Source organism: Bos indicus, chromosome 17, assembly GCF_029378745.1.
Source record: "Bos indicus isolate NIAB-ARS_2022 breed Sahiwal x Tharparkar chromosome 17, NIAB-ARS_B.indTharparkar_mat_pri_1.0, whole genome shotgun sequence".
Classification (NCBI taxonomy): domain Eukaryota; kingdom Metazoa; phylum Chordata; class Mammalia; order Artiodactyla; family Bovidae; genus Bos; species Bos indicus.
In genome coordinates, this window is record NC_091776.1 from 5,330,696 (window position 1) to 5,344,613 (window position 13,918).

The 13,918-nt window shown below is 39.1% G+C and overlaps 1 protein-coding gene across 9 annotated transcripts in view; it reads left to right on the forward strand.

Annotated features, from left to right (window-relative positions):
* Window positions 1–13,193, forward strand: part of FBXW7 (F-box and WD repeat domain containing 7) — a 225,205-nt gene extending 212,012 nt beyond the window's left edge. For all 9 annotated transcript variants that reach the window (XM_070768994.1, XM_070768995.1, XM_070768991.1 and 6 more), the window contains 7 exons: window positions 1,495–1,618; window positions 3,364–3,500; window positions 4,471–4,584; window positions 5,876–6,057; window positions 8,046–8,271; window positions 10,044–10,254; window positions 11,292–13,193. In XM_070768994.1, the coding sequence (XP_070625095.1) occupies window positions 1,495–1,618; window positions 3,364–3,500; window positions 4,471–4,584; window positions 5,876–6,057; window positions 8,046–8,271; window positions 10,044–10,254; window positions 11,292–11,560 (1,263 nt within the window). In that variant the 3' untranslated portion in view covers window positions 11,561–13,193. The remainder of the gene's footprint in view (window positions 1–1,494; window positions 1,619–3,363; window positions 3,501–4,470; window positions 4,585–5,875; window positions 6,058–8,045; window positions 8,272–10,043; window positions 10,255–11,291) is intronic.
* The last annotated feature ends 725 nt before the right edge of the window (window positions 13,194–13,918 follow it).

Sequence of the window (13,918 nt, forward strand, 5' to 3'; positions counted from 1 at the left end):
GAAGGCGATGGCACCCCACTCCAGTACTCTTGCCTGGAAAATCCCATGGGCAGAGGATCCTGGTGGGCTGCAGTCCATGGGGTCTCTAAGAGTCGGACACGACTGAGCAACTTCACTTTCACTTTTCACTTTCACGCATTGGAGAAGGAAATGGCAACCCACTCCAGTGTTCTTGCCTGGAGACTCCCAGGGATTGGGAAGCCTTGTGGGCTGCCCTCTATGGGGTCGCACAGAGTTGGACACGACTGAAGCGACTTAGCAGCAGTAGCAGCAGCAGTGTATATATATGAACATGCACATATATATAGATTGTTGAATATAGTTATGCCTTTTTATTTTAAATGAACTTCCATATATAATACTGAATGGTCTTTTTTGATAGACCAAAAATAATTATTCCACAAAAATTTTTTCACTGTCATTTGTCAATCGGAGTATTAAATTGAATACTGACTGGTTGAAATACTTTCTATAAAGAATGTACTCAATAAATATGTGATTAATGATGAACTCTATATATAAAAAGTCATTGGGAAAGCGTAATTTATTTCATGTAATTCCTCTTTAACATCAAAAAATTATTCAGAATATGTTTTTACTCCCTATATGAGCCTAGGCCCTTTAAATGATAATTTATCTTAATCTATAAGTTAGTTTACATGAAAAGTCAGCTTTTTTGTTCTGTTTAGTTCATTCTGTCCTAATATTGTAATTTGAATTTTTATGTGATTTGTGAGGCTGATTGAATGAGCATAGTCAGAAGCTGCCATTCCCCTTTTCCTGCTCTTTTATTTATTCTACTTGACTTTACACACTGGAAATAAATTGATGGTTTGCAAGTATTGTAAACAAAATTTTTAAATCAATTATATGTCAAAGACCTAGCTCAAATACACAACCCTATTTGGCCCATCAAGAAAGTCCCCATAAGCAATATAAAGGAATGAGAACCCAATCACTTTTATAAGCCTTTGTCATTTACAAGTAAAGGGTGTAAATGTTTGAAAAGTTCATCATTCTGATATAAACACTTTGATATGATAAAGAACTATGAATTATCTCATTTCAAAGGATTCTGAAATCATGCCACACAGAGTATATAGGAATTTCATTTTAAGTGAAATTATATTTTAGTAAGGACAGAAAAAGTTAACATTTAAAGAACTAATAAAGTAAAAATATATATAAATAGATTTGATAAAATTCCTGAGTCGGGGCTCACAGAGCAAAGGGAGGAGAAAAGGCAGAGGGGTTTAATAAGTATTCCTTGAAGAAGTGAGGAGTTACTAGGATCAAGTTCATAAAGATCAATAGTATATTTTAAAATCTGGTGTGTGTTTGTTAAAATTGAATATTAGGAGGTGCTGCCTTTCCATAGTATTAGTAACTAGAATGTAAAATTACATTGCGTTTATCTATAGGCACTTTGCCCTACAGAGAGTGTTTCCTAATTAAAAAGAGGCGCCGGGTACGCTGTGCTTTTTCTTTCCGTAGCTGGCACTTTACGTGCTCTCATTCCTGGAACCCAAAGACCTGCTGCAGGCGGCTCAGACGTGCCGCTACTGGAGAATTTTGGCTGAAGACAACCTTCTCTGGAGAGAAAAATGCAAAGAAGAGGGTAAGGTTCAAAATCACAGAGAGAAAATGTTTGTGGTTCGAAAAAGCAGAGTGATTCTGAAAACAAAACACAACAAAAAAATAGTAAGTTTTTTGTGCTTGTAGAATAAAGTGGTGAATCAATTTAAAAAAGAACTTTGGCAGCCTATCAAGGAATCAAGACTGCATCTTCATTTACATTCACCTAATATATAAAACCCACAGGTTATTCCGCATGTTCAGATGAGCCAAATCTTGGCACTAACCCCTTTAATGAGCATTGTAAGTAACAGTGAAATATATCTGATTTGCTTCCCGGTCTCCAGTAGAATTAATAAACAGTGAGAAAGTCAAGATGAAGACAGTATAAACATAACCCCCAAATTAAATTAGCAATTAAATACTCAAATTGTAGTCTCTTCATTTCTTCCACGAATATTGACTAAACACCTCTTACGTGCTGGATCACGCCCGTGATCTTCCCACCATGCAGCTTGTATTCTGAGACTTGTTAGAAAAAAATCCCCTTTCTTACTAATGGTGTAGGTATCATCCATATTAATTCAAAAAACAGCATGTTTTTTCCAGCAGGCATCTAGAAAAGTATTATTTTTGAAAAAAACTATGCTAAAATATTATTTGCCTTCGTAAGAAAGAATCATAGAGGGTAAGACAGATGCAGTGTCGGTTCTCCTCCACTTCACGGAGATCATAGTGGAGTGGGCAACACCGATGGTTAGTAAGGCTGGGAGGTGAAGATCCAGAGTCCTTGGTTTCTCATCCTGCCACTGCCCAGGAAACCCTTCCTTCTCAAGTCATCATAAAGTAGGATTAATTATGGTCGCTTTACTTTCTCTCATAGAATCATTGTTTTAATGACCCTTTTAAACATTGTGGTAATTTACACACAAATAGAATTTATCACTTTGACCATTTTTAAGTGTACGTTGCAGTGGCATTAAGTCCATTGACATTGCACTTGGTCCTGCAGCCGTCACAACCATCCATCTGCAGAACGTCGTCATCTTCCCCAGCTGCAGCTCCATGCCCATTTAACAGTAACTCCTTATTCCTCCTCCCCACAGCCCTGGAGACCACCTTTTTGGTTTCTGTCTCTATACATTTGACTGCCCTAGGGACCTCATGTAAATATAATCATACAATAGTTGTCTTTTTGTGACTGTCTTATTTCACTTAGCATAATGTCTTAAAGATTTATCCAGATGTGTCAGAATTTCCTCCTTTCTTCAGGCTAAACATTCCATTGTATGTATATACCACTTTTTCCCTCCATTTATCCATCTGTGGACACTGGGTTGCTTCCACCTCTTGGCTGTTATAAAGAACGATGGTGTGAACATGGGTAGACAAATAACTGTTCAAGTCCCTACTTCCAGTTCTTCTGGGTGTTGTGTCCAGGGTGGAATTGCTGGGTCATGTGGTAATTTTATGTTTATTTTGAGGAATCGCTATACTGTTTTTCATAGCAGCTATATCATTTTACATTCCCACAAGCATTGCCCAAGGGTTCCAATTTATGCACATCCTCACCAACATTTTATAGAATTATTCTAAGAGAGAAATTAAACAGTTAATATACAACATGCCATACAGAATGAAAAATTTACATGATTGTTTTGTCATAACAGTGTTCGTGTTCTGCATTTCGGTGGTTTTGAGCATAGGAGAAAATTAGATACATTATAAAATGTGTAATTTGTATTATTGGTAAAGGCAGTTATACTCTTTAAATGTTCCACATTTCAGGTATTGATGAACCATTGCACATCAAGAGAAGAAAAGTAATAAAACCGGGTTTCATCCATAGTCCTTGGAAAAGTGCATACATCAGACAGCACAGAATTGATACGAACTGGAGGCGGGGAGAACTCAAGTCTCCTAAGGTAACTGAACGCAGTGCAGTCTAACAGAAACCATTAATCAGTGCTGTGGTACACAGCGCGCTCTTCCCCTGGCAAGCCGTGTGATTTGACAGCCCATCTTCTGTACAAGGAAAACAATATATTTTTAAAATAACAGAAAATGTAACTGACAGTGTTCCTCTTTACTAATTTTTCTCTAGTCTGACAACTAATTGTACTTGGTACTTGAATAAAATTGACAACTAATTGTACTTGAATAAAAGATGAGTTGATTTACCTGTTCTATCTATTGCATGTAAATGAAAATTTCTGAATATCCTGTTGAATTTTGTGTCATACTTATACCTAAGAATTTGTTCTCTCTGACCAAGCATGATTTTTTGAGGAATGCTTGAAGCAACTTAGCAGCAGCAGCAGCATGTTTGGGGGGCTTGTTTGGTAGCTTTTGTGTGTTTTAATTTTATAAATTTAAGCCTAATTCTGATTTTCTGCCTTGTAACATTTCAAGTATATAAAGAATGGCAAAAATGCTTGAAATTCTTGGCTGTATTTTTTAACTGGAATAAAAGCAATCTGGGGAGACATTTTGTATTAATACATACATGTTATGACAGACTTTTTAAGTTGAAAAGGTTGGTGAGTATTGTCTTTCTGCACTTAGTAGGTACTTTTGTTTTTGTGTGTCAAAATTGCACAACTGAAGTGCATATTCTTTTGGTTTGAAAAGATAAAATAGATGGTATAAAAGACATTTGCATTCAAACCATCTTTATGAGGTTTTGACTGATCTTAGTGGTTGATGTCTCATGTATAGGTAGTAGAATACGGAAACAAGATGTTTGATACTTGATTCATCTGCCAGGAAGGATACTTCGCATTTTGCATAAATTTTTATTCTAGAAGTAGACTGTGCATTCCCGTTGCTATTCATGGCCTCGCTTTCCTTCCGCCGGTGTTTACCGTGCTTCTGATCTGCACATCTGTGTCGTAGGTGCTGAAGGGACATGATGATCACGTGATCACGTGCCTGCAGTTTTGTGGTAACCGAATCGTTAGTGGTTCTGATGACAACACTTTAAAAGTCTGGTCAGCAGTCACAGGCAAAGTAAGTTTCCTTCTTTCTGCACTTCATAAAGTCACTCTTTGGTACATATTCTTTGCAAGGATCAACCAGTGAGCTGAAAACAAAGATTCGTTTTTGACTCTAGCTTAGTTTGATAGCAAGTATCAGAGCTTCTAATTTAGCTTTTTCCTTGGCATGAAAATGATGTTTCTCAAGGTAGGGATGTCATTAGTTTCTTCTTCATTTAAATAGTTGGTCTATGTTTGTAACTTAGGTTAAGATTTTACAGATGTGGTGGTGTGGGTTTTTTTTTTTTTTTTGGCCTAATTTTTCCCACTTTTATTAACCATCTAAGTTATATCTCCTTCCTTTTTAATCTTTTCCAAAAATATGATTGAGGGGTATTTTTCCTTTGAAACTTTGTTGATAACCTAACTATAGTTTAAAAGTTAAATAAATCGTGTTAATTTTGATTTATCTCAAACCCTATAAGTTAGAAGTTAAAGCGGGCTGTTTAGTTAAATAAGAGTTTGAAGAAAACAAAGCAGTCCAGGCTCACTGCATATAATGTTACTCTTTAAAGATTCTCTTCTGAACACTTATTTTTATCTGTCCAATGGAAAATATTTTCGTGAATTAAGTAATTGACCACCTAAAAAATAATAAAAGAAAAGTGTTGGCAGGGGGAAAACCTGTGTTTTAAAATGTTGATTCTTGGGCAAAAATCTTCTAAATATTCCAAGTCAGATGTTACAATTTTTTAAAACAGTTTCGTATTTCCATAGTGTAATATTAGTCTTGGATTTATTTCAGAGTTTTAATGTCTGTCTTTTTTTTTTTTTCTGATTTTATTTTATTTTAAAATTTTACATAATTGTATTAGTTTTGCCTGTCTTTACTTGTCTAGAAGTACCTTGCCTGGCTCCTAACTACTGCCTTGGGGCAGATTCAGATGAAATGTGGTATGTAGCCACACCCAACCCTGTTGGCATTCTTTCATTGAATCCATTCCCATGGAAGAAACCAAGTTGCAATTTTAATATTATTATCAAAGAGGCCAGGCCAGAGCTGTCGTACTTTAGTCAGAAAGGTTTACTTTCTATATCCGTGCTCCTAAATTATGTGTGCGTGTATAAAATGCAGTGCTGCCAAGTAAATAAAGCAAACGAAATAGTGATGGGATCATGTTATTCTGGTGTGAAAATTATTTTCTGATGTGCTAGACATTCCAGTTGAGTAAATAGCTTTAATCCAGATTTTAATGAGCTACTAAAATGTCATTTACATTGTTTTTCTTTCTACCTCAAAGTAATCATCTTAAGTGTTTTTGCAGTGTCTGAGGACATTAGTGGGACACACAGGTGGAGTGTGGTCATCACAGATGAGAGACAACATCATCATTAGTGGATCCACGGATCGGACTCTCAAAGTGTGGAACGCAGAGACGGGGGAGTGCATACACACCTTGTACGGCCACACGTCCACCGTGCGTTGTATGCACCTCCATGAGAAAAGGTGGGGTCCTGTCGCGCTTGGGGTGCTTTCTCTGTCACTCGTGAACCTGGGGCCTGTTGTGCGGAGTTCGGTTATACAATACTTACTGTGTCTAGTAGAGGGTGAGTGCTAATGTGCTTTTAAATTAGACTTTAATTATTCAGCTTCAGATGTTTCTCTGCTAGCAAAGCAGTGGGGTATTGCCTTAAAATCGGGCAGTTGTCATTAAGTCTCCTTCCTCATTTAATGGTGGTGGTGGCTTCCACTTTGAAACGCCTTGTTCTGTGATCTTGACTGATACCTTAGACTTTATTGTTCTAAATCTTTGATGACTCATCATGTTAAAAAAAATATTTGGGGTGGGAGGATATATTTTTGTTGGGAGGACAAATTCAGTCATTCAGGCTTCAAGCCTCTGAGTCTCTCTAGTTACCCACCCACCACCCTTCCCCGTCTCCACTGTCTCCCCTGTGTCCAGGCAAAAGCTGAGTGAGGCTGTGGGTTTTAACTCAGTGTCATCACCTGGCACCTGAGCTGGTGACTGAGCTTTCGTATTTGGTCACCTTGCACACAGCTGGCAGAGAACCTCCTCTGATTGTGGTAGGACCACGAGCCTTTGGGAGCCTTCTGTTGCTCTCTGAATTAAGGAAGAAATCCAGTTTTCAGAATAGTTTCAGCCAGTGCTAGCCTTTTTCTTCTCAGCATCTTTGCTGTTGCTTTTAATTCCTGCTACAGAGCCTTCCTATTAAAAGTCCTTTTTGTTTTCCATTGGCGTGTCTTCATGGTACTCCTGTTAAACAGATGTGATTTCTACCTATTTTGTCAGAAAAAGTCTCTCTGAAGGGTCGTTAGAGTGAATCCACTCCAGTTTGTACTGTTCATTCTGTCCATGGCATTCTTCATTAAGAACCATTACATTAGGCATATTTCACTCTAGGTTTGTAATACATGAAGAAAAGTACCTTTTTCACTTGTGATTTGAATCTACTTTGAACAGTGCTCTACTATTAAAACTGGGGGAGTTAGTGTCAAGAGACCTTGCATTTCAGTTTTCAGTATGTGCTGACTTAAATGTCTCAATGCTTCCATTTTCTACTCTTCAAACATGGAAAGTGGTCTTTCTTTATCTCTTAGGAATAACATTAAAGACAGCTGAGTTTTCAGCTCTCCTTTATAATCCAAAGGTGATTACAGTATTTGTATCACTCTTGTTTTCAGAAGAGTATCACTTTAATAATCTTGGGTCAAAATTTTAAGGGATTTCTGTTGCTTCTACATGTGTATCTTCTAAAATCTCTATATCTTAGTGCCCTCATAGCCTATTGAATATTTTAAAATATAAGCATAAGCAACCTTTGTTTGAGGACCTATTTGAAACTGGTTAATTTAACCAGAGTATATGGTATAAAGCACATATCTTTAGCAGTTTAAATTCCAAATTCTGGCTTGTTTTGTTGAGACACTTCTATTGAATTTTTTCCTTGGTCATAAAGGGAATGTGTGTTCATATTAGAATTTGGGGAAATGGCAGAAAGAATAAAGAAAAAATTTAAAAATTTAAAAATATTAATGTTACTACCTATTAACATTTTATACATACTGCCCACACTGGCATCTTACTTCTAAAATCAAGATCTTGTTGTATGTATTTCGAGTTTGCCGTGTGTTCTACTAATTTTTTATCTTTATCTTCCTCTGCTTCATCTTCATTGTATCTAGCTACAATACAGTAGTTTTCAAACCGCAGGAAGCCAAGGTGCTCCTGGGTCCCTCATAGGTGGGGGAACCAAACAGGCAGAATTCCAAGGCTTTCCAACTTCCCGTCCCAAGCAAAGTAACTCAACTTTCATGTGTTTATATATTGAGGTTTGACATAGCATGTATTTATTTTGAAAACAGCTGGTTTCTGCTTAAGAAAAAGAAAAGAAGTTTTAATGACCACTGACTTTGTATGTATTGTTTTCCCATGGTTTTAAGTTCTCATACATTTTTTCCTGTTACACCCACAGAGTTGTTAGCGGTTCTCGAGATGCCACCCTTAGGGTTTGGGACATTGAGACAGGCCAGTGTTTACATGTGCTGATGGGTCACGTAGCAGCAGTCCGCTGTGTTCAGTATGATGGCAGGAGGGTTGTGAGCGGAGCGTATGACTTCATGGTGAAGGTGTGGGACCCAGAGACAGAGACCTGTCTGCATACGCTGCAGGGCCACACCAACAGGGTCTACTCACTACAGGTAAGAGACCATGCTCTCTCACTCCTGCGGTGCTACGTAACGAGTTATAATACTGTCTTATTCCGTAATCACTGTCAAACCGCTGATCCAGTACAGTCCAGAAACAGATTAATTATTCTGCTGTTTACATTTACTTCAAAATTGGCACGAAGAAAGCATACATTTTGAAATTATTTAAATGATGTTTCCATTTTTCTGGGATTCATCTTCCTCTAAAATACAAATATTGGTCTTGGAACCTGAGATTTGGGGGCTCTGAATTTTCCTGTGTTAGTTAATGGGGAGATAGGCTCATAGGAAAATAACCTGGATTTTAATAAACTCCTTAGCACAGGATTAATTTGGCCAGAAGCTGCCCCTTTGCCTTGATAGCTGGAAGTTGATGGACCACGTAATTGTGATTCTGTCCCAATTCAAAGTGGAAGTGGCGCTTTCGGCACAAAGCTGTTACAGGGCTGCTGGGTTGTGGTCATGGAGGAGGAAATTTGTCTTAAACATTTTTGGTTTGTTTTTGTTTGAACCTGATATCCTAGAATAGATCGCCATATTTTGACGTAAGTAACTGGATTATTAGCAGGTTTAAAAAATAGGTCTTGCTTTGTTTCCTGAAAAGACAGCATTTTCCATTAAAAAATACAGTTGACTCTTGAACAGTGTAGGAGTCAGAGGCACTACCTGCCACCACCACTCCAGTCAAAAATCCTCACGTAACTTTACAATTGGCCCTTGATGTCTGCAGTCCCACATCCAAGAGTTCAGCCAACCTGGGACTGTGTAGAAACATAGTAGACATTGAGCAAAAGAAATTTGTAAGTGTAGTGGACCCTCCCAGTTCAAACCCATGTTGTGCAAGGGTCAGCTGTATTTCCTATTATTAATACTTACACAGCTTGTTTACCAATTACTGCCCACTAGTGATCAGCAAATTAGTACATGGTCCTAGGGCTCACAGTTCAGTCCTTGGAGTATTTGTTTCTTCATGGGATTATGTCTGTGTCATAAAATATTGACGTAAAATAAAGATGTCTGTTAACTTAGAAAAGGTTATTAATTTGGAGGAGAGGGAATTGGCTGCAGTTGTCTGTATGTTTTGTGATGTGTAGCCCATTTAAATAAACCCTTAGATTGAGAAAATAGGTAGGAACTTTATTATCAGTCTGGGAATTGGTAGATGTTTGTTGACTTCTGGTTTAGCAAGGAAGCTGAAGAAGAGTACTATAGTTTGCTTTGGTTATCAAAATGCCACCACTTCTAATTCTAATTATCTGTTGGCACAGTTCCTACCTAGCATTAGGTTCCTGTAAATGAAATTTTTATTTTACATACAGTTTAATGGAACTTGCTTTGAAGTATCGCTCTCTTCGTGCCCTGGATGTTGATGAGCACACCCTGTATCATAAATCACATCAGTAGTGTTACCTTCCTGTTGGGAAGTGAAACTCAAATGGTAGTCCGTATCGAATCATTCATAATATGTAGCTACCAAGTATGGCCAGATGGTCTGACAATAATATGTTCATTGTGCTTCTTTAAAAATTGTTTCTGCATCTAGTTTGAAGCCACTGGTCATAAAAAATTCACGTTTCTGATAGAAGCTTCTGAGAACACACACTGGAGAGTTGTTGGTTGCATGCAGTTTATCCTGGTACCTCATTTTGTTCCTGGCATTATCTGTTTCTCATGCTTTGCTCCCCTCCCTTTTTAGGATTAAAGTCAATAGATAATATCAAGAATATCTACACTTCTAGTCTAATAAACTGTGTCTGTTGTAGTTTGATGGCATCCATGTGGTGAGTGGATCCCTTGATACATCAATCCGTGTTTGGGATGTGGAGACAGGGAACTGCATTCACACGTTAACAGGACACCAGTCGTTAACAAGTGGAATGGAACTCAAAGACAACATTCTTGTCTCTGGGAATGCAGATTCTACAGTTAAAATCTGGGATATCAAAACAGGACAGTGTTTACAAACATTGCAAGGTAAATACTGGCTCCCCACCTTTAGTTGCGTCCCTTAGAAATGAGACAGTTGGTCAGAAGACAAGTGCGGAACTTCTGTGTCACAGAATGATTAACCTCATACAAAAGGAAAACGGATTTTGGATAAGTTTTTGAGCATTTCCACTCTGAACTGACAGAACTAGGCTACCCTAAGAAAGTGTTTTAAACTGTGTTTTTAATATAAAAGTGTTTAATCACTTCCTACAGGTATGGTTAACTCTACCTAACCTGAAAGAACAATGTGAAGAGAGATCTTAGCTGTATCACAGAAGCAGCATGCTTGTTTGTTGAGTATTTGTTGAGTGATCATTTATTTTGAATTTGTCGTCCAATTTTAAAGAGCTGCCTTACTGGGGGTGGGGGGAGGGGGAGCCTCTAATCTGATAGGAAATTGCTTTGGCCTTGACTTAGACCCTTAACCATCTGCTTAAGTAGGATGGGAGGGAATCGCAGCGCCCACTCAACTAGAGGAGGAGACGTCTGAAAGCCACTAGCACTAAATGAGGCACGAAGCTGTTAACTTCTTCTGTCGTGACTGACTGCTTTTTATTGGTCAGAGCCCTTGGAAAGTGTTAGTTTTCAGTGGGGCCGTTTGGTAGGTGGTACTACAGCATTTTTCTCATTGACAATTTTTGTCTCTTTCTCAGAGTCTTGGCATAGGGTCCATTCAGCCTTGGCCTTGATTGGTCGGTTCAGAGTGGTAGGGTAGTATAGTAGGTGGTCCACAAGCAGAATATGGGCTTCTTCAACACCCAGAACACGCGATGTGTGCCTGGCAGTGAAGCACGCTTCCTGAAAGACAGAACCCTCGAAGACTAACATTCCAGTTACAAATAGCTACCAGATTTTCCTACATCCCTGCTGATTCTAAAATACTCAGAACGCAGTTTCTAAATGTGCAGTGTTTAAAATATTTCATTTATTGTGTGTTCCAATGTAGATTCCACAAATTACAATCTTACTGACCTGAAACCATGATTTCTAACCAGTAATGAAATTCCTTTGGTTTTGCCTAGGTCCCAACAAGCATCAGAGTGCTGTGACCTGTTTACAGTTCAACAAGAACTTTGTAATTACCAGCTCAGATGATGGAACTGTAAAACTATGGGACTTGAAAACGGGTGAATTTATTCGCAACCTAGTCACATTGGAGAGTGGGGGGAGCGGGGGAGTTGTGTGGCGAATCAGAGCCTCGAACACAAAGCTGGTGTGTGCTGTCGGGAGTCGCAACGGGACGGAGGAAACCAAGCTGCTGGTGCTGGATTTTGATGTGGACATGAAGTGAGGAGCAGGAAAGGGGGCATTGTCCCCATGCGTAGGCGACAGACTCCCTGCCCTTCCCCCTGCAAAAGAAAAAAAAAGAAAAAAGAAAAAGAAAAAATATCCCTTGTTCTCAGTGGTGCAGGATGTTGGCTTGGGGCAACAGAGCGAAAAGACCTACAGACGCAGAAGGAAAAGAGGAGGCGATGACAGACCGCAGCTGACAGGAGAGGCGCCTGCCGGCTCTTCCCGGAAGAGGCTTCACGTTGGACTGAGGGCAGCTTTGCAACACGAGACTTTCGAAATCAAACCAGGTGCAATTATTTCTTTATTTTCTTCTCCAGTGGTCGCTGGGCAGCGTTACTGCTGAGACGTCCTTACAGATTCCGCTGGCCTGTTCTTTTACCACTGAGACCTAGAAAGAAGCTGCAATAACACCCACACAGTACCAAGTGGACTGTCTCACCAGAGAGCATCTGAAACAAAAAAAGTTATTTTTCTGGAGTGGAAAAGCTAAAAAGGAAAAAAATTACTGTGAATTGTTTTTGTACAGTTATCATGAAAAGCTTTTTTTTTTTTTTTTTGCCAAACCATTGCCAATGTCAATCAATCACAGTATTAGCCTCTGTTAATCTATTCCTGTCGCTTCCACATACACTCTTTAATGCCTATGTTGCTCAAAGGTGGCAAGTTGTCCTGGGTTCTGTGAGTCCCGAGATGGATCTAATTCTTGATGCTGGTGCTAGAAGTAGGTCTTCAAATATGGGATCGTGTCCCACCCCTGTACTGTACTCCCAGTGGCCAAACTTATTTATGCTGCTAAATGAAAGAAAAAAAAAGCAAATTATTTTTTTTTATTTTTTTTCTGCTGTGACGTTTTAGTCCCAGACTGAATTCCAAATTTGCTCTAGTTTGGTTACGGAAAAAAAAAAAAAAGACTTTTTGCCACTGAAACTTGAACCATCTGTGCCTCTAAGAGGCTGAGAATGGGAGAGTTTCAGAAAATAAAGAGTGAAGTTTGCCTGCAAGTAAAGAATTGAGAGTGTGTGCAAAGCTTATTTTCTTTTATCTGGGCAAAAATTAAAACACATTCCTTGGAACAGAGCTGTTGCCGCCTGTTCTGCGGAGAAACTTTTCTTTTTGAGGGCTGTGGTGAATGGATGAACGTGCATAGTAAAACTGACAAAATATTTTAAAAATATATAAAACACAAAATTAAAATAAAGTTGCTGGTCAGTCTTAGTGTTTTACAGTATTTGGGAAAACAACTGTTACATTTGATTGCTCTGAGTAACTGACAAAGCAGAAACCATCCCGTTTTTGTAGTAAAGGCGTCACGTGCAAACAAGCGAAATGAATGGAAAAGTCAAATGGTTTGCCTCATTTTCCAGGAGCCACAACTCAAGCTGAACTGTGAAAGTGGTTTAACACTGTATCCTAGTGATCTTTTTTTTTTTCCTCCTCCTGTTTATTTTTTGTTTGTTTTATTTATAGTCTGATTTAAAACAATCAGATTCAAGTGGGTTAATTTTAGTTATGTAACAACCTGACATGATGGAGGAAAACAACCTTTAAAGGGATTGTGTCTATGGTTTGATTCACTTAGAAATTTTATTTTCTTATAACTTAAGTGCAATAAAATGTGTTTTTTCATGTTAGTATGCCTGTTTCTTCTACTGAGGTAATAGCACTTCATTATCAATAGTTAGGGTTTGTCTCTAATAGATGAAAGAGCAGAGCCCTGATTTCTTTAATCCCCCATGTTGTGTTTTCTGCAGCCAGAGTGGGAACAGGGCCCACAAGGAGAAAGTTGTATCTCTCTCGCAGGCAGACTGCCCGGGAAGACGCGCCCGCGCTCACCTCTCGCAGGCAGACTGCCCGGGAAGACGCGCCCGCGCTCACCTCTAATGCGCTGGGCCCAGCACGCGTGAAGCCTGGCCCCTCACAGAGCTCCCAGACGCCTGCGTGCTGGTTACAACTAGAATTCCTATGGCAAGTTCATTGTTAAAGTCCGACCACATGTCGACTGCTTACCAGGAACTTTGCATATACATCTCTCAGAAGCTCCCACAGCCCTGGGAAGTAGTCAGCTCTCTCCCCACTCCACAGAACTGTGGCTCACATGGGGTAGGGGTTTGCCAGGAGCCAGGTACTGGGCCAACCAAGCACCAGGACTCACACCCATGCCTTTTAAGGAAAAACAAACCTAGAGTTTCGACAGACTGAAGCAAGGTTTTAGGGATGAGGTGCATTTTTGTGGTACTTTTAGCCTCTTCGTGACTTTTATTTAGTAAGCCGACCATTTTTTGCAGTAAGTGAAGAAAAATGAAGTTCAGTCACTGCAATTACGTAGCCTCTCCGATGGCAGGTTTCTGCCATGGGT